Genomic DNA, 24,071 nt, shown 5'->3' with positions numbered 1-24,071 from the left:
TCGGTTGAATTTAATTAGACGGTTTTAAAAAATACAAATTTTAATTTGCACACAGCACAGCTTGTAACAGCATAGTCTAAACAATGAATAATTCAATACGCATAATACAACATGTTGCGGTGGGAATAGAAAAGACATTAAGTGGTATTAAGTCCTTGAATCCAAAAGCATAATAGTACTGAGATTCATTGGATACATGTATTTGGTAGATCCAATCATGAACTTTTCAACAATCAATCTATTTGCTCTCTCACTAGGATGGTAAGGGTCCCAAAATACATATATGTCTCTGTTTGGGCATACGTTGGATAACGGAGTGCACAGTCCAATTCCATTGTACGGTCCTTGACCACAACATGCAACTTTTGATGTGGCAAATCCTACATATAAAATATGGTAATTAAATAACAAAAAATCAAATTTAATCAATAAAATCCAATAATGGTCATACATACCGAATGCTTGTGGATTACCAATAAAATCCATATTCCTTGAAAAGGCATTTGCAGAAATAAAAACATCAGAACCAATTTCAGAGTTTAGTTGAGTCAATAATTGAACGAGTTGAGGGTCGAATAAATCAGAAGCTTGCTGAAGCTCTGCAAAACATTCACCATTTCTACTATGTTGGGCTAATTCTGCTGGTGCACAACCTAAGGGTCCTGTACCCGTTACCATTACTCTTCTTGCTCCCAATTCATAAAGTCTCTGCATTCACATTTAATTCATTCATTTTACATATGCTCAGAACTATTATTATCATTGCCCTACCTATATAGTCAAACACAAACGTGTAAGTGAGAGACCCCATAACACATTCATTATTTTTCCTAACAAATATATTAGGAAGTTATAACTATAAAATTGCTAAATAGTAATACACTCAAATATATGCATGTTACTAAAATTATCCTTCATAAAAATTAATGGGCTTATTCTAATATTCTCCATATACATGAGTTATACACCTTGATGTTCTCCACATGCTTAATTTCTTTTCCTGATAATTCTCTAAAAATGACTAATGTCAATAAATAACTACAGGTTGATGTAATCAGAAACTACTGTGGATATCATTCGAGATTTCGTGCTATTTTTAATATCAACATTTGTATAGTTGAAAAACTGCAATGTAAGTACTGCTGTGTTAATTCGACGTACCGTGTATTGAATTCGTATTTACTTTTACACCCCCTTATCATTCATCTACATTTTTTGTGGGACCTAGATGTCCTCTACCTATTAAGTTGAATAATGCTACTGCAAGAATCATAAATGTTATTGGTACATGTTTTTAACTAAATATTTTACACTCAAGTTAAAAAGGGTAAACTTGGTTTTCAGGGAGAAGGTAAAGATGTCCTTTTTTAACTCAATTGGTATTTTTTAAACATATATAATCCATTATTTTTACAATATTATTTCTATTATTGCTTATTTTTAAAAGTTTCATATATTTGATAAAATATAATTAGATAAAACGTTTTTTTTAAAAGATGAATAGTTATAAAAGTTGATTATGTGAAGTTGCATTAAACTCAACTCAAATTCTAATATGATATTTGAGTCTGTTCAAAATTCACTAGACACTACTATATCCGATCACATATATCAAATCACTCGAAAGAGACACAAATGTCCAACTTTTTATGTGAATAATGTCTTAAGAATATTTGAATTTGATAAAATTTTGACAAAGTTGAGAGTAGTCGTCCACCTTCCAAACAAGTGGTTTGAATTTGTTAAACTCAACTCAAATTATAAGATTTGAGGTTAGAAAAATAAATTTAATTTTTTTTACAAATAATTAAAATAAAATGATACTCATAAAACTATTAATAAAAATATTTAAACTAAAAATAAATAGATAATAAAACGAATTTATCTTTATCTGAATCTAATGTTCAGATCTAATTTTTGATATACTCGTGAAATTCATAGAATAGACATAATTAAGCTGTCCCATATTATAAAACATCTAGTTGACAAATATTGAAAATTATTAGTCATGTAAAGAAAATGTACATGGCTCATAATCATTGCATGTATTGCTTACTCAAGTTATTAAGTAATGAGAAAAAAACAGAGGAGAGATAGAGAATAGAGCAATACCGCAAGAATTTTACGATACTCAGAAATGAGGTATACAACATAATCTGGTAGTGCAAATTGGCGTGATCTTGCAGAGAATGGCACAAGAAAATAGTTGTTCACAAAATCATTTCCACCTAAGGCTATGAGGAAGAGTGCTCCGTTGACTAATTTCACAGTTTCCTCTTCTCCAATTAGTGCAGACACTCTTTGCTGATACTGCTCAAAGTATTGCAATTGTCTTGAAATTCGAATTATGTTTATCTGCAATTATAAATGTTAATACACCAAATTTTAGTCATCACGAATAAATACATAAATATAAGTAAATGTAGTAGTTGAAATATAAGTAAATGTATTTGGTTAAAAATTAAATTTAGATTCATCAAATTTTCAACTATTATTTTTATTTACATTTAACATAAGTAAATAAAGTGTCATATCAATAGTCAATTATGAGAATTTGACTTCGTAGTCTCAAAAGAAGAGTGCAAATAATTTTATGTATTTTTTCTCTTAAAAGTTTAAACACATGTATTTTCCTTAGGCATGCTAAAAATAACATGCATATATTTTCCTTAATTACTACTTTGTTTCTTACTAGATACTCTTAATTAACCATAAAAATTGAACATATCAGTAAATAGAATGGGAACAATATTTGAACCCAAAAAAAAAAATTGAGCTCAGGAACAGCACACATTATCAAGCTAATGGAATTGGAGGCAGAGAAAAAGAAAGAAAATTGAACAATATTATGATGAAATTTTGAACAAAAAGAGAAGTGATGTGTGTGTTCCAAATAAAATGTATGGCTAAAGCAAAAAGAAATTGTATAATAAAATTTCAAGTGACTTACAAATTGAATTCCAGTATCATTGAGAATTCCTATTCCAGCAGAAGCAAAGTTAGCCCCATTTAGTAACCTCTCTCCATCCAGTTCAGGATTCAAATATGGCAACGTAGGTTCTGACCCAATTTGCTCACCTGCGTGCATTACAATTATTTAATTAATTAAGTGATGCATATAGTAACTATGTATATAAACTATCAAGCTTAATAATTATGACATATATATGTATACTTATATATGTATAAAAGCTAATGTAAAATAAATAAATTAAATATTATGTATACTTATAAGGTCAGGGATGTTGAGTCCATTGGAAAATCTTCCAGTGGCTCTATGAGTTGGGTAATCAATGCCATAAGGATAAGAATCAGCACGAGCAGTGGTGACTAGGAAATTATTGTTGCCATTGTCAACAAGTGAATCGCCAAAAACAAAAAATGCTCTAGCTTCAACTTGTGGAACAACATTGCTTATCAAGAAGCATATTAAAATACAAGAAATTGCAAAAACTATTCTTGGGTTGTTTTGATGGTCCATGGATAAAAGGTACCCCTAAAAATGGCAAACTTAATTTTAGCCTTTACTAACTAGAGAGAAATTAAAATACCCTTGTTCTGTTTGTGAATGAATAAATTTTGTGTTAGGACGTGTCTTTATATAGAGGTCATTTGTTGTGATATTCAATGTGCTGAATTAAATGGCTTCTGCTACCTCCAACAGATGGACATAACGACCATAATAAAGAAGGCTTATCAATATTTTTTTGAATTCAATTCTATGCACCACTGTTAGTAGTGTGTGCATGTTAAATGCACCATGACTTGCAGTTACAGCTAGATCTGTTTTTTTTATATATATATATAAATACATATATATTTACTTTCATCCTTCTCTTACAAATAAATCATATGTGGCATTCAAATCAATATTATTAATCTACTGATGATGTTTAGCATGTTCTTTAAATCTTGATTAATTGAACTAAATGTGTCATATTAATACTGTCATACAAGACATAAATATAAGCAAGAGCGCTTAAATGATATTACATAAGTCTCTTTTAGTTTAATCAAAATTCCAGATTTGAATCCAAACTTAATATGCAGTCGCATTTGAATTCTACAAAACTCGAAGAATTAGTCTTCATATTTTCGCGCATAAGGTATTTGATTTAAAAAATAGTAAGAAATGTAAAATAAACGTCGCAGTTGCGGATAAGTATGAGAAATACGAGAAGGAAATAATACAGTAGTAGGCACACACATATGTGTGTGTTAACTCCAATCCAAAAAAAAATGTATCTACCACATTTAAGCCTTTTCAATATACTGTTTGTCGACGTAAAAAAAAAAACCTTGTTATCCTGTTCCCAAATTTTTTGGCACATAGATCAATGCATATGTTTTAAAAAAAAAAGGAATAATGAATGTGTTTGATGTAAATTTTTTATTTTTGTGTTGAATTTTGTGAACTGACCCAGTATGTTATTCTTCATCCTCTTCAAGTTTTTCTTCTCTTGTATGAATAAAGTTTCAATTTTGTTTAATGGGTATGTTCAGTTTTTTATGGTTATGTCGTGTACGTGTTTGCTGTTGAATTCAGCAAAGAGCCCATTGTTCATCTTTTTTTCTTTTAATAATGTGTGCATAATGTATCGAACAATGGCAAGGATAAGATGAAAAAAATACTAAATTTACCCTCTACCGTGGGAGACCACATGATGTAGTGATCCATCAAAGGATTCACCTACTTTATAATATTATAGTCACATTCTCTATCTTTGTTGAGAGATACATAATGATGACAAAGACATATGTTAATGAAAAACATTCAAAATGCATAAATTTTGGCCACCAAAATATTTTGTATTGATAGAGATAGATGTCATTAATTTTATTGTTAACTACATTATATTGAAATGTTGTTAATGTTTTCCGTGAAACCAGATTTCATTAAATAATTTACAAAGTTTCTGAATATTCCCAAACAAGAAACTTAAATAATTTCTATTAAAATACATAAATGTTTATAGTTTCACATATTTTGTGGGTAGATTAGAGATAAAAAAGGACTTGTCAAAATATATTTTTCGTCTTTTTATCGCAATTTGTATTTATTTTTTTCATTCATGTAATTTAAGATTTTTTTTTTTACAAAATTTAAAATTTATTTTTTTGTCTTTTATTTTTTTAAAGTGTGTAGGCATTAGTCATTTTCTCAAAATAGGTTGAATTAAGGGTGTCAATTACATCCATCTATCCAATTCATCCAACTATAAATCTATCAACTAAGAAATATTTTTTTTAATTGATTGGGTCCAATTTTGAAAAATTGATGGATCCAATCCGTCCAACATATTTTTAAAATCAAATTGATCACATATTTTGTTTAATACAATCCAATGATTTGCATTAAATTTAAAAAAATATATAGTATTATATTTAATATTTTTAATAACAAAATATTTTTTTATGGAACTTTTTTTAAAAAATTAGTTTTTTTAATTGTTTCAAAACTAATTAACTCCAAAAATAGTTTTATTTATTATTTTCTAAAAACTTAATTAAAAGTAATTATTTAACAACTGTTTTTAGACAAAACCATAATATTGTTAACCTAACAATGATGGTTCGATGTGACATAATTATTGTCTCAATTGACATAAAAAAAATTATTTAAACAATTGCATTTTTTAACAAAATTCTAAAATAAAAACAACAATTTAAAGAACACTATCAATTATTCCAATACAATTCGGGGATTTTGAATGTCAATCATGACACCAATCATGCTATATAATCATTACTAAATCTATATTTTTCATTTTTCATATTTCATATTTAAAACATCCTAAAAAGAGATTAAACTAAGTAAACTTAAAAAGATAGAAAAATAAAAATTAATTTAAAAAAAGATAGAGAACCAAAGTCAATATTACTTAAAAGATAAACGACTATAAATATATTTTAAAATATATTAGTAAAAAAAAAAAAAACTTTTTTAGCCTTTCATAAAAATAAATTGGTATATATTAAACAAAATCATCTTAGAAAAAATAAAATCGCAATTTGATAACAAAAATACAAAAAGAAACAAAATAAAAAATACTCTTGAAATACCTTAAATAGAAATCACCATTGTGTTGGACATTGATCACTCCTTATTGTAGCTAGAAATCTTTGGAAAACTTTATTAGTGTGGTTTAGGATTTTTTGTTTTCACTTATTCTAATCACCTTTTAAAGGATATTTGTCTCCACCCATTTATTTTCACTCTATCTAAATATTTTTGTGTTGCCTTTTTTTCTTCTTTTCTCTAATTTTTTTTTTTAAATGAGAGAAACAGTGCTCTTATGTATTGTTAAACGTAAAGTAGGAAAATTTCACGAATTTTATGAATAACTTAATAATACATACGTTATTTTTATATAATTCAATAACATATTATGGTTCAAATAATACATTTTCCTATTTATTTTTGTTAACCTATAAAAATGTTATTTTTTGTGAAGAATTAATCTCTCGTGTATTTTATTTTAAAGATCAAAATATCTATTTACTTTTAGTTTTATTTAATTTTTTAAATTGCATTTTATTTTTTAATAATTTTTCAAATCACACAAGCATCCGTAAACTTGTCTGTAATTACTAATTAGCAATAGTAACAATCAGTAATTAAAAGCATTCCGTAAATTATTATTTTTTGACTGTTACAAGTATGCAGTAATAATAATTGTAAAAAATGAGATTAAAAAATAGAAAAAAAATAAATGTCCCCAGCTTAGTTTTCGCTACGACGAAATCCCGAAGTTGGATTGGGACAAGATATAGCAGAAGCCAAAACCCTAGCCAACATTGCTACTGAAGAACTGCGAAACTGAAACACTGTGTGCGTGTGTTTTGCAGAAGACGAAGCGGAGCGTGTTAATTTATTTTAATAATTATTTATTATAGTTTATTATTCTGATTCTCAGCTTCGTTCAGATCTCGTCATTTTTACAATGGCGGAATCTCTGCAATCTCTCGTTTCCCTATCCGAATTGGTTTCTACTTCATCCACTAATCAACGACTTCGAATTTTCCGTCGTGAAGTTCCTTCGTTTTTGAATTCTTTCACTTCAGGTCAGCACCGAAACGATCACACTAAAACACCTCACTGTTAACTAACATTGCACCTCACTAATCAAAATTCGAGTGTTTCATTGTTGATTTAGTCATCAGATTGCGAATTGTTTACTACTTTATTTGGTTGGTAATTCGAAAGAAAAAAATGCACGTTCTGAATGCGTTTATGTTTTGGTTTTTGTAGATATGTCTGCAGAGCTTGCTTTGTTATTGACTGATATTATATTTAGAACGGTTGCGACTTACGATGATCTTAGATCGAGGAAAGCCGTTGATGATGTGATTGTTAAGGCTTTAAGTGAAACGGTTTTCATGAAGACTTTTGCAGCAGCACTTGTTCAGAGCATGGAAAAGCAGTTGAAGTTTCAATCACATGTTGGTTGTTACAGACTTCTTAGCTGGTCGTGTTTACTTTTGCGCAAGAGTCAGTTTTCCACCGTTTCGAAGAATGCTCTGTGTAGAGTAGCTGCAGGGCAAGCTTCTTTGCTTAATATTGTCTGGGAAAGATCTTTCCGGGAGCGAAGGGCTTGCAGGAAAAAGTTCTTCCATTTATTTACTGAGGTTCAGTTCAGCTGTAGTTGTTTTTATTTCAATCAAATGCTAATGTTGTGTTTTGTTGCTCATTTAGTTTTAGTTTGAAGAAATTATTGTAATTTAGATGTCTATATGCTTGTTTTGCTTTCAGTCACCGGATATTTATAAAGTATATGTACAAGAAGTGAAAAATGGTGTAATTCCGTACAAGGATTGTCCGGAATTGTTGTTGTTGTTGTTGGAGTTCTCAAGTAGATCACCCACTTTATTTGGAGAATTCAAGGTCAGCTACTAGAATTCATAAATTTTATGTCTTTTGGTTTACATGGAATTGATTTCCATCTTCTAGGTTGTAATGCTATTCTCTGCACTTTACAGCCAGCAATTCTTGATATATATGTTAGTGCGATATTGAGTGCTAGAGAAAAGCCAGGGAAGAGTCTCACTGAAGCATTTCATCCACTGTATTTACAAATTTCACATGAAGATTTTCAAAGTGTTGTTATGCCAGCTGCTGTAAAAATGCTTAAACGCAACCCTGAGATTGTGTTGGAGTCTGTTGGAATTCTTTTGAAGTCAGTTAACCTTGATTTGAGTAAGTATGCTTCTGAAATTCTTTCAGTAGTACTAGTACAGGCTCGACATGCAGATGAAGGGAGAAGGGACGTGGCATTAGCTATAGTCAGGAGTCTGAGCCAAAAATCCAGCAATCCAGATGCATTCGACACAATGTTCAATGCTATCAAATCTATTATTAAAGGTATGCAATAACCCTATGCTTGTGTTGTTGACTTGTTATGATGTTATCTTGGTTGACAATGTTGATGGTGCCTTTTTTAATATATTTTCACCATTTGTATTTCATTTGAGAAATAGGTTCAGAAGGAAGGCTGGCTTTTCCATACCAGAGAGTTGGAATGGTGAATGCGATTCAAGAATTATCCAATGCACCTGATGGAAAATACCTCATTAGTCTTTCTCAAACCATATGTGATTTTCTTTTATCATGCTACAAGGATGATGGTAAGCACACATGGTCACACACCAATGTTCCTTTGAATTTTTCCTTTTTTTTTTTGCCTTTTCAACTCAAAGTACAATAGGACACCCTTGAAAATATGACCATTCATCTCCAAACATGTAAACAAAAGATCTACAAAAGCCACTAAATATCTTCAATCCCTTGAAACAACATAATTTAACATTGAGAGAACAAAAAATGTATTTTTTCTTGCGTGGTTATGCTTTTTAACAAAAGCCTGTTTGATTATCTTCAAATTTCAAATTTTCTATATGCATTTTTTAATTGAAAAAAATTCCAAACAAACCTGTTCTCAATTCTCATATGGATCATATATGCTGCTGGTTCATGTTTCACTCTGGATTGGCAGGAAATGAGGAGGTTAAAGTTACAGCTTTGTCCGCGATAGCTTCTTGGGCAGTTAAATCTACAAATATTATTCAAGAGAGTTTAGTTTCCTTTTTTGCTTCTGGGCTCAAAGAGAAGGAAACTTTACGAAGGGGTTTTCTGCGTAGTCTACGGGCTATCTGCAAAAATACAGATGCTGTCTTAAAGGTGGCTTGTCATGTTAATTAATTATCTTTATTTGTCAATTTATATCATGTTTACTATGCAAGCTTCATCCCCTTATTTTCCAGCTAAATATTTTCAGATGTCACCATTGCTTAGCCCTCTTGTCCAACTTGTAAAAACTGGCTTTACTAAAGCTGTGCAACGTTTAGATGGCATATATGCATTGCTATTAGTTGGGAAGATAGCTGCTGTTGATATTAAAGCTGGTCAGTATTAGTGCATTTGAAGTACTTCAACATAGAGCTGTAGCTTAGTCTTGTTTGATTTATTTTACCAAAGTTTTTCACTTGCTCATTTGTGTTTCATTTCCCTAGAGGAACTATTGGTAAAGGAAAAGATATGGGCTTTGATATCACAAAATGAACCTTCACTCGTGCCCATTTCCATGGTAATTACTCTACCATTTATATATTTATTTATTTTATTAGCATTACCCAGGTTATATTCTACATATCTAAAAATGTGCTCAACAGGCATCAAAGCTAGCAGTTGAGGATAACATGGCATGTATTGATCTTCTTGAAGTGCTTCTTCTCGAACATTTACAACGGTAAAATTGCATATATAGTTTCAAAAGATCAGACCATAATTTATGTCTCATGAGTTGTATGTATGATTGTGTTTTTTTTCTTCTTTTTCTGGGATTTTGTTCTGCAGTACATTATCCAACTTCTCAGTCAGATTGCTGTTGCAGGTAAAACAATTTACATTTAATCAGATTCCTGTATTTATTTGTTATATTGACTCGGTTATTGTCAACTTCATGCAGTTAATGATATTTTTTATATGCCATCCAAGGTGGGATATTCGAAGAATGTCTTATAATGTTGCTACGAGGATTATTACTTCTGTCCCACAATTATCTGAAGATCTTTTCTCTGAATTTTCGAAGTATCTTAATTTGATTGGAGAGAAACTTTCAGCTTTAAGAATAAGGTAAATCGCTGATTGTACATAATTCTTCGTATTTATCATTTGAATTGGTGCAGGCTTGTTTAAGTTATAGGGTTTTAGATAGGAAGAGAGGGAAGATAATGAATCAAGACTTTATGATTATGGTCTGATATGTTGATGATATAAACGATTGATCTTTACTTGTACTAATACTAGTACTACTACTTCTAATTCTATCAAACAGGTAAACAATCATGATAATTAGTTAATAAATAAGAAATACTAGTAATTCTTAAGCTTTAATTTTAAGTAGTGTTATGAATAGCGGATAGCGGAAAATAGCGAAACACCAGCGGTAAATAGTGGAGGCTGCATAGAGGTTGAAATGAGTTATATATAAAAAAGGCATGTTGCGTACTAATAAAAAAAGGGAGTGGAGCCTTAGCATAGCTTATATATTGAATGGTATGCATATTATAGTGAATATAGGACTAATACTCACTAACACTTTAGTTTTTCTATTATAAAAAGAGGCCATGTTTTGCATTCATGCAAAATCTTCAGTTTTTAAACCCTAAAATTATTATTTTTTCCCGCTATTGGTGCTATTTCGGCAAGTGGAAATTGGAATATCGGCTTATTTTGCCCTAATAGCAGAACTTGGATAGCGTTGCGGTTTTCATAGCAGATTTATCAACATCCGCTATGCTATAGCACCACTATTTGACAACACTGATCCTAAGGGTTGTAGTAGGGCCAGGCTGCACCTTTGATAGCTGTAGGGCCAAGCTGTACTCTGATTGTAGTAGGGCCAAATGAATGCAAATGCTGTTTGGCATCAATCTTTCCTTCTTCTGTTTTGCTTGTTGAAGTACACTTGTTTAATTTGGTTGGAACAACAACTTCCCCCCAGATAGGAAACCCTTGTTTCACAACTATAGAAAAGGATGTTTGTGCTTCTCTTTCAAATCTTACTCCACACTATTTTGTCAGTCCTGGATAGCAATCGACTCCAAAACAAGGATAACGGTTACGGGGATGGCCCTATTTGATACAGTTAGGAAATATTACCCTGCTGATACTAATAAACCTATAATTGCCTGAAAATGAAATAAATTACTCAATTCATGAAACATTCATAATTAGAAATAAAAGTCACAATGCCCCAATGCATACTTCCGAATACCAGCAACCAGCAAAATTTGAGGAAACAAACAATTCAAGACTCTAAAGCCTTAAAATAATCCAATGCCCCATTCAAATGTTGGTTCTTGCCACTACCAAACAAAGTACCCCATTACCTCATGTAAATAAAAGTACCCATTACCATAAAATAACTACCAAATACCTCTTCATACAAAAAAATTATATATAATGTGGAAAACAATGAGTTGGGCGTAACTAGCCCAATACTCCTCTCTCAAGACATTAACAACCTAGAAATCCTAGTTTTCTTTTCTCCTATCAGCTGCCTACCTACATCAACAACAACACTTCTCTGTAGAGAGGTCTCAATAGGGATGAGAGGGAGCAGAGATAGAGCAAGTGAAGGTGTCCGAAGCAAGGTTCACATTGCATAATGAAAATGAAGATGTAGGAATTCCCTGCGCAGAAAGAGCAACAGCAGGAGTTCGCAGGAGAAACAGAAAAGAATGGGGTTATTTTTTTTTTTTACGAAAACCCAATAATACCCCTGCAATGGATCAAAGGTAACTTGGCTATTTTCTTCATCTTCTTCACGCACCTGCAGCACTTGTGGGGATGGTCATCCACTGCGATTCACCGCCGCGATACCAGAACTATCTTGTGCTATTGACAACATAGATTCCACGGGAAGCAAGCCATCAATTTTTAAATTTAATTTATTGTAGTTTTGTTTAGATTTGCCCTGATTTAGTTTGTTATTATTAAGACATTTGATCTTTCCTTGTATATAATTCTGTTTTAATTAGGATTGATATAGGTTTAGATTTATTGCCTTATTAAGAGATTCTCCCTACACAGTTTTGATTATAAATAATATCAAGCTGAGAGCTAATCTCTCAAGTCATTCAGTAGCAAAACCCGATTCTCAACTTGGTATCTGAGCCTGGTTCTGTCTAGGGATCTGTGGGTTATGGGCCCACCACACTTCCACTGTGGGTTTCTCATGAGTCATGACTCCTTATCAAGGATTGTAAAAGTTTCTCATGTCATTCACACTGCTAACATTAGTCTATTTTTGCTATTTTTTGAGCTCTCATATTTGTATTTGCAGTGACACTGATATTTCTTTGGACCCTCAAGTTCCATTCATTCCATCCGTTGAGGTTTTGGTAAAGGCTCTATTGATAATGTCACCAGCAGCTATGAAAGTTGCTCCAGATTCATTTATCAGAATAACTCTTTGCTCACATCATCCATGTGTAGTTGGTAGTGCAAAAAGAGATGCAGTGTGGAAGGTACTACTTATGTGTTTTCTTATTTTGGTACACTATTATTTTTACTTATTATTGTTTTGCTTCCATTTTGCAATTGATTTCTGACCACCATATCAACTTGGAGTTCATAAAAAAAGATGGAAGTCCTCATACCTTATGCATGTGATCATGTTTTAACTGAATTAATTATGCACAAGTTGCTGAAGCGTTTAAGTATTTGTATTTTTGAGTATGTCTACTATGGCAGGATCTGTTTGCAATATAGTATGGGCAGTTGTATGAATATTGGTATTGGCTTGTTAGTCTACTTCTGTTATCTCCTTTATTTTTCATTAGTCTCTGGTTTCATATCTCTTCCATTTTATTTATAAATTTTCATTTTCTATGTTTTTCATAAAAAAAAACTGTCAAACTTGCTATTAATCTGGAATCTCTCCTATCATTGTGAAGGATGATGTATACTTTCATTATGGAACCTGCATTCCTTACTCATCTATTCAAAATAATACTAATATTTAACCGTTGTAATGATATAGATTGAAATTTTACATGTTTGGAGTGCTTTGGTTTTGGTCCAAAAAGATTGAATATCAATAAACAGATCAAAGAAAGTAATATTTCAAAGGAAGAGAGGGTATGTCCTTATTTTGAAAGCCAATAATACCAAGGACCTTAACATACAGCACATCTCCATTAAGAATTTATCCCCTTTTCTGCCAAAGCCCTGTAAATCTTATGTGAAGAATTTGTGCCTAAATGGGAGGAAACATTGGAATTTCATTTTCATTTACTAAAAGCATTAAATATGTAGTCCAGATGGAAGTAATTGTATAAAGTATTAAACTAAATAAACAGCTTCTTCATAGCTATAGCCGTCCAAAACACTGTCGGAGAGAGGACTAAGTATGGCGTTACTGTTTTGCCCATACCTAAATACCATACTTACTCTCTCCATATCTTTTGTACACATAATTCAACAAGATATTTTATAACTTTTTCTTTGATGTGAGTTTGAATGAGTTAACTACTCTGGCTTTTGTTATGAGATGTTGATAATTGTCTTTACCATTTGGAAGTGTAAATTGCATGTCTATACATGTCGAATAATATAAATGGCGAGTAGATCTTTAGTCACTGTCATCAGTGTCTTTAATCTCATTGGTTTTTTTTTTTGGTTGGTTGTTTGACTTGTTTCATTTTTTTTCCAGAGGCTCTCTAAGTGTCTACAAGCACATGGCTTTGAAGTTATTGATATCATTTCTGCCAATGTGGTAACTTTCGTACAGGTAACGAACTGCAAATCCCTGGTGCATTTGTTTATGCTGATGTTTGATTTAAATTTCTGAAGGGGAATATTAAATATCTCTGTTTTTCTTTATACCGTGGCAAAATCTAGTCACCTACTAGAGTTGGTTGCATACTTGCACCCGTACTTTGGCTCATATTATTTTTGGTTTGCTTGATGGAATCTAATATTCAATTGCATCATTCATAGTTTTTACTTATTGTTTGGGATGGTACAGTAGTTGCACCATAGAATTGGCTATGTACTTTATTTTCTAATCATGTGCATTTGATAAACTGACACTCATGGAAACTTCATTTTGGTCTCATTCTTCATCTATTTATTTGTGTTTCTTTGTATACTGTCTACTTCTGTTCTATTGGGTTGACCCCAGTTTCATGTCCAAATAGTATTTCGTTGATGGAGGGTTAATTTTGTATTGCTAACTGGTCAAATGGTATGTTGTTTCGCAGGTTGGACTAGGACCAATGGGTTTGAGGAGTGCTAATCCACTAGAACAAGAAGCAGCAATATCATCACTGTCCAACTTGATGTCTATAATCCCTGGAGATACATATACAGAATTTGAGAAGGTTGACATGTTATTCTTCTATATTGTTCAGTTTGTTTATTTTTCATTTGGAGACTAATCTTTGAAGCTTGTGATTGATCTGTCAATGTGAATTCTGATTGCTGACTACCATACCACATTCCTGATGCCAGCATTTGCTAAATCTTCCCGAGCGGTTTTCTCATGATGCACTTTCAGAGAATGACATCCAGGTAATTCACATGATACCTGCAGCACAGCCTACTGATATTATCATTGTGATGTTTTTTCACACTTCGTCTTAGGTTTTGGTCCCTAATCAACTCTCAGTATTGAATATGTAAACAGGAGAGTTTCTTTATTCTGTGTAATTCTATTGTAGAAATGAATTTCAGGAGTTTCATATTTACAGTCATTTGGGAAATTGAATTGCAGGATAGTTGTCAGTCTGTTGTAACAGCCGTTAACAATAAAATTAATTATCTGAGTCTGTTTATGTAGACTATATAACAATGGGCATATCAATATCAGTTTGTTTTTTTGATCACTTGGTTTCAGATATTTCATACGCCCGAAGGAATGCTTTCCACCGAGCAAGGCATTTATGTTGCTGAATCTGTTGCTTTTAAGAACACAAAACAAGCAAAGGGACGCTTCCGGATGTATGACGATGAAGATAGCTTGGTACATCTTTTTTTTCTTTCTGTTTACTTTCCTCCATTCACCGTGAGTTTTGTGTAGTTATGTCCTGTTCCTTTGACTAGGATCATGGCCAATCTAACCATTCAATCAAGAGAGATCAACCTAGTAGAGAAGCGGCCGGTGCAGGGAAAAAGGATAATGGGAAGGCAACAAAGAAGGCTGGCAAGTGTTCCCCCTTCTACTGTCCTGAAGTTTGTGGTTTTTGAATAGTTTGCATAGCCTGGTTTTGATTGACGAATTATTTGTGATTCATTTAGACAAAGGGAAGACAGCAAAAGAAGAGGCAAGAGAGTTGCTACTAAAGGAGGAGGCTTCCGTACGTGATAAAGTCCGCGAAATACAGAAAAATCTGTCTTTGATGCTTAGAACTCTTGGAAATATGGCTGTTGCTAATTCAATTTTTGCACACAGTAGACTGCCTTCAATGGTATTGGAATGCTTCCTGCTGTTATTTGTTGATCTGTTGTCAAATATATGTGATGCCACTTGAACTAGCTACCATCATGGCATCATTCTGAGTTTTAAAACTATTGTTGTGTTTTTTCTACAAATTTGTGGTGCATTTATTTATTTCCTACTGTCTATTCTCTTTTTATGTGAATGTAATAGTATATTGGTGCGATTCTGAGTTTAAATATTTGCCAGGTGAAATTTGTTGAACCTTTACTGCGATCACCTATTGTAAGTGATGAGGCCTTTGAGACCCTAGTGAAGTTATCAAGATGCACTGCTCCCCCTCTATGTGATTGGGCCCTTGACATTTCCACTGCCTTACGTCTAGTTGTGACTGATGAATTTAATCTTCTGTTTCCTTCGGGTGCTGAAGGGGAAGTCAACCAAAGACCATCCCATGGCCTTTTTGAGCGAATTATAGATGGCTTGTCCACTTCATGTAAATCAGGAGCACTTCCCGTTGATTCTTTTTCCTTTGTATTCCCTGTAAGCAATAATACTTTCAAACACAGTTTAATTAATTTAGCAAAGCTTCTATGCTTCTAATTCTAATTCTGATTCTGATTCTCAATAGATAATGGAGCGAATTCTTTTGTGCTCAAAGAAAACAAAATTTCATGATGACGTGCTTCGGTTATTTTACTTACACATGGATCCTCATCTACCTCTTCCTAGGGTTCGAATGCTATCGGTAAATTTTCCAACATTTCATGCTTATGTTATCTTCTGTTTTGTTTCTCCAATTGCTTTCAGTCTGATTAAAACTCTTTTCTGTAGGTCCTTTACCATGTCCTCGGTGTTGTTCCAGCTTATCAAGCATCAATAGGACCTGCTCTAAATGAGCTGAGTCTTGGTTTCCAGCCCGATGAAGTTGCTTCTGTAAGTATGCTTTGCTCTATGTGCATTTGTTTCTCTTTGTATGCGTTGTATGTCTCTGTAACAATGCTTATATTAGTTCTCGAATTGTGATTTTAAAGGCACTTTATGGGGTTTATGCAAAAGATGTTCATGTGAGAATGGCATGCTTAAACGCTGTCAAGTGTATACCTGCCGTTTCAAATCGTTCTCTACCCCAGAATACTGAGGTTGCAACAAGTATATGGATAGCATTACATGATCCTGAGAAGGTTTGCTCCCTTGTTCCCTCAAAATTTACAGGGTCTATTCATGCTCTTTCAATTTATCTTGTCCACAGGGAATCAACTATGGCTTTGCAAAAAGTGATATGATGTATAGGGTTATTTGGTTTTAATTCTATTTCTCTTTAGAGTAGAAGAGAAACCTTCTATTCTGAAACTCTTACATGACAGGGTCATATAGGCAGTCTGAGGCTGATTTGATTCCAAGTTCATTGATTCAAACTTGTTACTTCGTACTCGCATGTCATTTTCTCTTTAGAGTATTACTCTATTTTAATGCATTGATTAATAATTATGCTTTAGTCGTTACAGTTCACCATTATTATTACTATTACTATTATTATTGTTATTATTATTATTATTATTATTATTATTATTATTATTTATTTGCTCTGTATACCTAACTAAACAAATGCTGTTATATTTAGAGTTGTCAAATCACATGGGTTGGTGCAAAAGTAAGTTGAACCAGGTGTCTTAGTTTTTTAGTGAGCCAAGAAAAGGCAACCCTGTTCGATCCACCCCAGCACAGTGGGTTATCTCTACCTTTTTCTCTTCTCAAAGATGATTTTTTCCCTTTCCTACAAACAACTCTCGCACTTTTTTTTCAAATGCTTCACTTGCACTTGGGTCCATTTACTTTTTCTTGGCTGGCCCACTTAGTTGAGTGAGAGATGGCATTAATAAACTGAGTGGCTACTTTACTCAAATGCAGTTACATTACAATTTTACCGAGTTAAGGTTTTTAATGGCTTTCTTATTACTGATATTTTGAAACAAAGGTAGTACTGAAATTGTTAATTATGAGATTGGATTTTTCTAATAAAGTTAAGTTATCATATACATTGAATAATGAATTCTTGAGAAGCTAAAATATCCAATTCTTTTTAATATTATGGATTTAAGACTTAACCAATAAAATATGACAAATTAAGTAGGCATAAAAAATATGTTATGGTAATTAATTATCCTTGCTCCCATGTATATTTCCTTTATGCTTAAGTTATCCTGTAGTTATGATTTCTTTTCGTAAATGTTTGAAGACGTTCTCATTCACTTTGTATCTCTACAGAAGCTCATATTTATAATTTGTTGCTCTTGGAAAGTTGTTCTGATTTCCACTTCTGTGATTTTCACTTTACTCCTTAAACTCTAACTATATTATAACAGCTAATTTACAATGTTTGATATTTCAGTTAGTTGCTGAAGTGGCAGAAGACATATGGGATCATTATGGGTTTGACTTTGGAAAGGACTTTTCGGGAATTTTCAAAGCACTTTCTCATGTTAACTACAATGTTCGCTTGGCAGCTGCTGAAGCTTTAGCTGCTGCCTTGGATGAATATCCAGATTCTATACAAGTATGTTTGCTTATAACTTACAACCTGTCGTTGGACATTTTATCTCATAACTTCTAATAATTTTCAGGAGTCCCTTTCCACTTTATTTTCACTGTATATTCGTGACATGGGAATTGGAGATGACAGTGTTGATGCTGGTTGGCTGGGTAGGCAAGGTGTAGCATTAGCACTGCATTCTGCTGCCGATGTGTTGAGAACAAAAGACTTGCCCGTTGTAATGACATTTCTAATATCGAGAGCACTGGTAATTTTTACAAGCATTTTTTGAAAATTTTCATTAGATTTTCTAAACTGAAGCATGTTTTCATGGTGAATTGCTCAAATTTGGCGTGTTGAAGTTATATGGTTAGTTTTTGAAGTATAGAGGTACCACAACCAACACTTTGATGGCTTAAAAAGATAAAATACAGAGAGAAACAAATGTATCTGAATGAATATTTCCTCTATACATGGAGAGATTATTGCATGATCTCCCTAGGAGCTAAACTTTCTATATAAACAATTATATTTGAAATATATGAGTAAATTTCTCTGTGTTTCTTGTGAGATCACACCTTTTATTTATAATGATGTTGCAATAATTACATTCAATGTCTAGGAATACTAACAATTAGCCTATGATTTTGCACAATAAAAAAATAATACAAACATACATTGAATTTTAACACTCTCCCTTAAGCTAAAGATTACTATGCTTTAAGCTTGTTACATCAAAATACTTTATCACAAAAATTGAAACTAAGTTTGACAACTGTTAGACTTGTTTGAGAAGAGAAGGCACCATTAAAAGGTGCCACTAATATGATTCATATGTGGGAATAGAGTCACCACTGATATTATAGTCGATGGGAGTAAAAGGCGCCACTAATATGATTCCAATGGGGAATAGAGTCACCACCGAATTGATCATCGGTGTGAATAAAATGATTGTTTGAGCAAATGGTACCTTGTCCTTGAAACCAAGTTCCTACAACAGTAGTTCAATCTGCATAATTGGAAAAACCGACCAATTTTTCGCAAGGAATGAGTGGAAGAGTAGTGAAACTGAAAGTGCAAGAAAACGCAGCAACAGATACAATGCCGAACATGACGATCTATGCGAAGATGAAAGGTTGCGGAAAAATCACGAAAAGCCTCGGAATGTGCAGATGGACTTCTGATGTGGTCGGCGCTCGAAAACAAGAGAACTGCACGTGCAGGTTTTGTGGCAGCGCGTGAGGTCCACACACAGAGAAGGTAGAGGCGTGTGTGGTGGCTGTTGGTGCTGTCGGCGGCAATAATCGCCTATTTATATTGAAGCTCAAATACAGGTCACATAATCAAAAGCTGCTTTGATGCCACAAAAAATATGAGTAAATTTCTGTGTTAGGTGTGAGATCACACCTATTTATATTGATGTTGCGTTAGTTACATTTAATGTCTAGGAAGTTTTGTTGACTAGGAATGCTAATAGGAAGTGGCACGGTCAAAGAATAATAAAAACGTACACTGAATTTTATCAATATCCTAATTTAGAATATCCTTTCCCTGATTACACATTTATGACTTCCAGCAAAACTATAAGAGATACTTTTAGTTACTCTAAATTACCAAGATATAATAAAAAACTTCAATATATTCAAACATAGTCAATGCCTTGATGAGGATTAATATTAGTTTTTGCATGATTCAATGAAATATTTTTTTAATGAGATAATTATGATTCATTAACCAGTCATTACCGGTTATAGCTTATTCAATCCTTTTTCTGTAGTTCATTTCTTTCATGTTGTTTTCCTTTCTGATTCAAAAAATCCATTGTATGTACAAATATATATGTTTGCTCATGTCAAATGAATAGCAACATGTTTGGATTGAGCTTTCAATTTTTGCTTTACAAGGTTCATTGTATTAATATCTATGTTGTCAATAGCGGCTGTAAGCACCGCTATTGCGTTGGGGCGTGTTGGGTGGTCACCCTTACATGCGTCGTAGTGTCTAAGAAAGGAGTAGAGGCTCCTACAGCCGCGTTAGCCAGCGAATTTTGCGGCACTTCTGGAGTTTGATGTGTTTTATACAGTGAAAACCATAAAGCGGAGCTGTTACCGGGGCTTTTTCCGGCGAAAACCGAAAGCCCTGCCTTCCTTTGTCACTGTCGCAGGGTGCTGGCCGTGTTTCGATAACAATTTTTTGCTCTTTCTGGTAACATCATGCGTTTGACGAAGGGATATATGGCAAGAAGGCTATGAGCAGTGCCGTGGCTGCACTGTGTTTTTTGTGTTGCAACTGTTGCATAAAATTTATGGTTCCTGAAATAACGTAATGGGCTCGTTCTTTTTGTCTGGACCAATATAGGTTCTAAGTTTTAACTGGACAGCTAGTGAACCATATTATATCTTTATATCTGAAGTATTGAAATATTAATTCTTAAGATATATAAATATAAAACACAACATAGTAAACTTAACACAATAAAAACTAAAATAAACATAATCAAATAATAGGAAAAATAGTATACTATTTTAGTAAATATTATCTATTGTTTGTAAAACATAATTACTTATATATTTAGTATAGAAATATTTAGATATATAGTATTAATTATTTTATATTATATATATTTAAATAGATTTAATTGCAATTTTGATCCCTCTATTATTACTAATTCATGGAATTGGTTTTCCTTTAAAAGTCGACAGTTTTGGTCCTTCATATTTTTGAACTAAAAAACGACGATGACATATTTTTAACGACGTGACATACAATTCTATAATAAAGAACTATCTAGGTGCATTAATTATTCATATGTCATTAATTAAATTAACAATATGAAAAATTTCTGAAGTTGAAATTTAAGTTTTTACGACGTTTTATTTCAATTTCATAGGTATTAATTATTCTACATCATTCTATCATATGTCATGTTATTTAAAACATCTCACGTCATCATTTTTTAGTTAAAAAATCAGATTGAGGGACCAAAATTGTCGACTTTTAAAATAGGGAGACCAATTTCGTGAATCAGTAAAAATAGAGAGGCTAAAATTGCAATAAGCCATTTAAATAATAAATAATTCAACCAGCGCCCATCCCGCACCCCACCATCTGTTATCCCAGTTTTGGGTCGGCCACTCGGATCCGCCATGCGAGATTGACAACTTGGATCAATATATTCAGATGGAGTCAGTGCAAATCTTGCATGATGTCTATTGAAGAAATCGGACCCTCGTTGTTGATAATGTTAACAAAAAGTGTAGAAATTCATAAGAAAAAAGAAATCTATGTATTACACCTAGGGTTTTGTTTCATTGCATTTGATGAACTGACAATAATATGCCCTCCCCCACAACCGCATTCATCCTTGAGCAATTAGAAATAGGGTCCAATGAAATTTGATAGACTAAAAATAGAATAATACTGCTAAACCAACAATGGGAACTTTGGGAACATAATATAAAACATATATACAATAAACCCATCCTCATTTACATTAGAAATACAATATTATGTACTCTGTTTTGATAAGGAAATTAAATTATTAAATTTTTTCTTATGCTTTTTACTTTATATAATGGAAGTATAGTACTATTGTAAAAGAATCAACCTAAGTTTAAAATTAAATAGAAAAAGTTGAGGCTCTCTGCTCCTACAGATAGGCTTTGTTGATTGCAGTGTTTTTATAAATTTTGCATGCGAACTTGTATCATGCTCTTATTGGCAATTTTCGTAAAACAAGTATTTATTAAACATTAAATGGCAAATAATAGTTGACTATGGGGTTGTTTTGATTTGCAGGCTGACCTAAATGCTGATGTTAGAGACAGAATGATTAATGCTGGTATATTGATCATTGATAAAAATGGAAAGGACAACGTCTCGTTGTTATTCCCCATATTTGAGAACTACTTGAACAAAACGGTGAGTTCCATGTCATATTGGAGATACATATTTCATATACTCCTCGTGAGATTTTTCTTTCTCTGTAATCAGACACTTAATAGTTATGGGTGATCAATTTTTGCTAATAGATTTAACCCAAATTTCTTAGGCACCGGATGAAGAACAGTATGACTTGGTTCGTGAGGGTGTGGTTATCTTCACTGGAGCTCTGGCGAAACACTTGGCAAAGGTTATTACTAAAGTTTAACTCTGTTGTTACTTATTACCCATTATTATGGATTGTTTTTGGTTTTAGGTAGCAAGTTTACTTTAAACTTTTTTTATAGTATTTATATTCCTGTTTGAGCAGGATGATCCCAAGGTTCATGCTGTTGTGGATAAATTATTGGATGTTTTGAACACTCCTTCAGAATCTGTTCAACGTGCCGTCTCTGCGTGTCTGTCTCCCTTAATGCAATCAAAACAGGTATGCAAGGGGAGTCTTGTTATTATTTGATGCTTCTAGTTCCGGTTCCATGGAAGATTATTAGATTGATCTTTATTGGAGTTCCACTATTTGTATTTATATAAAAATGGAGGAAAAGAATCCTGGTGTATAATTATTCTTGCCCTTGTTTGGTTGTTTCGGCGGGTCGTACGTAATATTGACCCCAGCGATACGTTCAATGTGAATAGCCCAGTGTTTGGACTTTTTATACATTTATATACTTTTGCAGTAGTATGTTGCTGAAAGTTATACTTGAACCAGTTGACAAATTCTTGCAGTATCCATGTCTTTGTTTGAGAGTAATTCCATTTTGTCAAGAGTTCAAATATGCTAGTTAATCAGCGCACACCTTCAAATAGTTACATACTATACACATGAATAAACTTATCATACATTTTAATGTTTACTGAAATGTTATGTTTTGTTATTTGATTTGATATCTTCTACCAATAGGATGAAGCAGCAGCTCTTGTTACTCGATTACTGGATCAGATGATTAAAAGTGAAAAATATGGAGAGCGCCGTGGAGCTGCTTTTGGACTTGCAGGAGTGGTTAAGGGATTTGGCATTTCTTGCTTGAAAAAGCATAAAATTGTGATCATTCTTCAAGAGTGTCTTGCTGAAAGGTTGGAGTCTTCTTTATTATAAAGTTTTATGTATTCTTAAAGAATGTCCATATTCAAAATTCCCAACAGTGTATGCAGTTTCATGAAAAATGCAGTTTATCTTGTTGTACCAGAACCATGGCCATGAAAGTGTAAGAAAAGGGAATATACCTACTTGCCTTACATTGTTGTTTTCAAACTACAGGAACTCTGCTAAATCTCGTGAAGGAGCCTTACTTGGATTTGAGTGCCTTTGTGAAACGCTTGGAAAACTATTTGAACCGTATGTTGACAAGTGTTTTGACCCATAAGTAATTGTTTCTTCACGTAGTTTTATTTATGGTTTTATATTCTTTTCACCATGATTGTTTTCAGGTACGTCATTCAAATGTTACCACTTCTTTTGGTTTCTTTCTCTGATCAAGTTGCCGCAGTTCGGGAAGCATCTGAAGGTGCCGCCCGTGCAATGATGTCTCAACTTAGTGCTCAAGGAGTGAAGCTTGTCCTTCCATCTCTTTTGAAGGTGATAGACATTTCTTATCATTATGAATGATAAAACATTTTGGTGCAGATCTAGGTTGTCAATAAGGCCATTTGGCGCTGGTATCACGTCGGTGCAGCACGTTACAGTAGCTGGCCGTCTCTGTGAGGTCATGTGCGTCACACAATAAAGGTGCTGGTGGTGCGCCGGAGTTTGCGGTGGTGCGGTTCTTTTTGCAACTGGAGCGGTGAAACAGACCCGTTTCGCCGTTTCGATATATGATATAAAAACCCAAAAATGCCCTTAAGATAGAGATGTTTCCAATGTAACTTTTTGCTATTTTGCACACTAAAAACCATTACGGTGCCTTTCTTTCTTTATGCTGCCAAAGTTTCCTCTACAACTTCCATTCTCATTGAGTAGAACAAGAGTGACTGAACGAGAATCTCTGCCTAGTGGCATAATTTGACCCAACTGCCAGATGCCCTAACCCAATCGCTATCGACCCCGACACCGCATCTATCTTCTCCATGCAGCACACTCTGCGCACAACCTTATATGATGTTCTCCCTTGTTTTTATTTTCCCCCTGTTTTATGTGAATGGAACAGAGAAGGCCA

The 24,071-nt window shown here is 33.0% G+C and overlaps 2 protein-coding genes across 2 annotated transcripts in view; one reads left to right on the top strand and one right to left on the bottom strand.

Annotated features, from left to right (window-relative positions):
* Positions 1-61: 61 nt before the first annotated feature.
* On the bottom strand, positions 62-3,576 carry LOC101491539 (GDSL esterase/lipase LTL1-like). The gene is made up of 5 exons (XM_004494701.4): positions 3,229-3,576; positions 2,951-3,078; positions 2,113-2,355; positions 456-708; positions 62-380 (listed from the first exon to the last, which is right to left on the bottom strand). The coding sequence occupies exons 1-5, from the start codon at positions 3,479-3,481 to the stop codon at positions 148-150; spliced, it is 1,110 nt and encodes a 369-aa protein (XP_004494758.1). The 5' UTR covers positions 3,482-3,576; the 3' UTR covers positions 62-147.
* A 3,152-nt stretch (positions 3,577-6,728) lies between these two features.
* The window catches only part of LOC101490900 (protein ILITYHIA), a 28,460-nt gene continuing 11,117 nt past the window's right edge, over positions 6,729-24,071 (top strand). The window contains exons 1-30 of the mRNA XM_012714125.3: positions 6,729-7,065; positions 7,253-7,629; positions 7,754-7,885; positions 7,981-8,362; positions 8,479-8,625; positions 8,994-9,178; positions 9,276-9,402; positions 9,511-9,584; positions 9,670-9,746; positions 9,854-9,890; positions 9,966-10,132; positions 12,348-12,531; positions 13,719-13,796; positions 14,269-14,388; positions 14,519-14,578; positions 14,904-15,029; positions 15,110-15,209; positions 15,305-15,474; positions 15,693-15,986; positions 16,075-16,191; positions 16,278-16,379; positions 16,478-16,627; positions 17,836-18,000; positions 18,068-18,244; positions 21,775-21,897; positions 22,028-22,108; positions 22,229-22,345; positions 22,820-22,992; positions 23,177-23,254; positions 23,347-23,494. Of these exons, the coding sequence (XP_012569579.1) occupies positions 6,945-7,065; positions 7,253-7,629; positions 7,754-7,885; positions 7,981-8,362; positions 8,479-8,625; positions 8,994-9,178; positions 9,276-9,402; positions 9,511-9,584; positions 9,670-9,746; positions 9,854-9,890; positions 9,966-10,132; positions 12,348-12,531; positions 13,719-13,796; positions 14,269-14,388; positions 14,519-14,578; positions 14,904-15,029; positions 15,110-15,209; positions 15,305-15,474; positions 15,693-15,986; positions 16,075-16,191; positions 16,278-16,379; positions 16,478-16,627; positions 17,836-18,000; positions 18,068-18,244; positions 21,775-21,897; positions 22,028-22,108; positions 22,229-22,345; positions 22,820-22,992; positions 23,177-23,254; positions 23,347-23,494 (4,389 nt within the window). The 5' untranslated portion in view covers positions 6,729-6,944. The remainder of the gene's footprint in view (positions 7,066-7,252; positions 7,630-7,753; positions 7,886-7,980; positions 8,363-8,478; positions 8,626-8,993; positions 9,179-9,275; positions 9,403-9,510; positions 9,585-9,669; positions 9,747-9,853; positions 9,891-9,965; positions 10,133-12,347; positions 12,532-13,718; positions 13,797-14,268; positions 14,389-14,518; positions 14,579-14,903; positions 15,030-15,109; positions 15,210-15,304; positions 15,475-15,692; positions 15,987-16,074; positions 16,192-16,277; positions 16,380-16,477; positions 16,628-17,835; positions 18,001-18,067; positions 18,245-21,774; positions 21,898-22,027; positions 22,109-22,228; positions 22,346-22,819; positions 22,993-23,176; positions 23,255-23,346; positions 23,495-24,071) is intronic.

Source organism: Cicer arietinum, chromosome 3, assembly GCF_000331145.2.
Source record: "Cicer arietinum cultivar CDC Frontier isolate Library 1 chromosome 3, Cicar.CDCFrontier_v2.0, whole genome shotgun sequence".
NCBI lineage: Eukaryota > Viridiplantae > Streptophyta > Magnoliopsida > Fabales > Fabaceae > Cicer > Cicer arietinum.
Note: the sequence above shows the minus strand (reverse complement) of the source record. Positions and strands in the feature narration are given on the sequence as shown.

What these genes read in the sequence shown, in the direction of transcription:
- LOC101491539 (XM_004494701.4), bottom strand. Translation starts at nt 3,481, where the DNA reads ATGGACCATCAAAACAACCCAAGAATAGTTTTTGCAATTTCTTGTATT. An exon ending in AGTATCGTAAAATTCTTGCG is followed by an intron (nt 709 to 2,112) that starts GTATTGCTCTAT and finishes ATGTGAATGCAG; the next exon opens with AGACTTTATGAATTGGGAGC. An exon ending in TGGTAATCCACAAGCATTCG is followed by an intron (nt 381 to 455) that starts GTATGTATGACC and finishes TTTTATATGTAG; the next exon opens with GATTTGCCACATCAAAAGTT.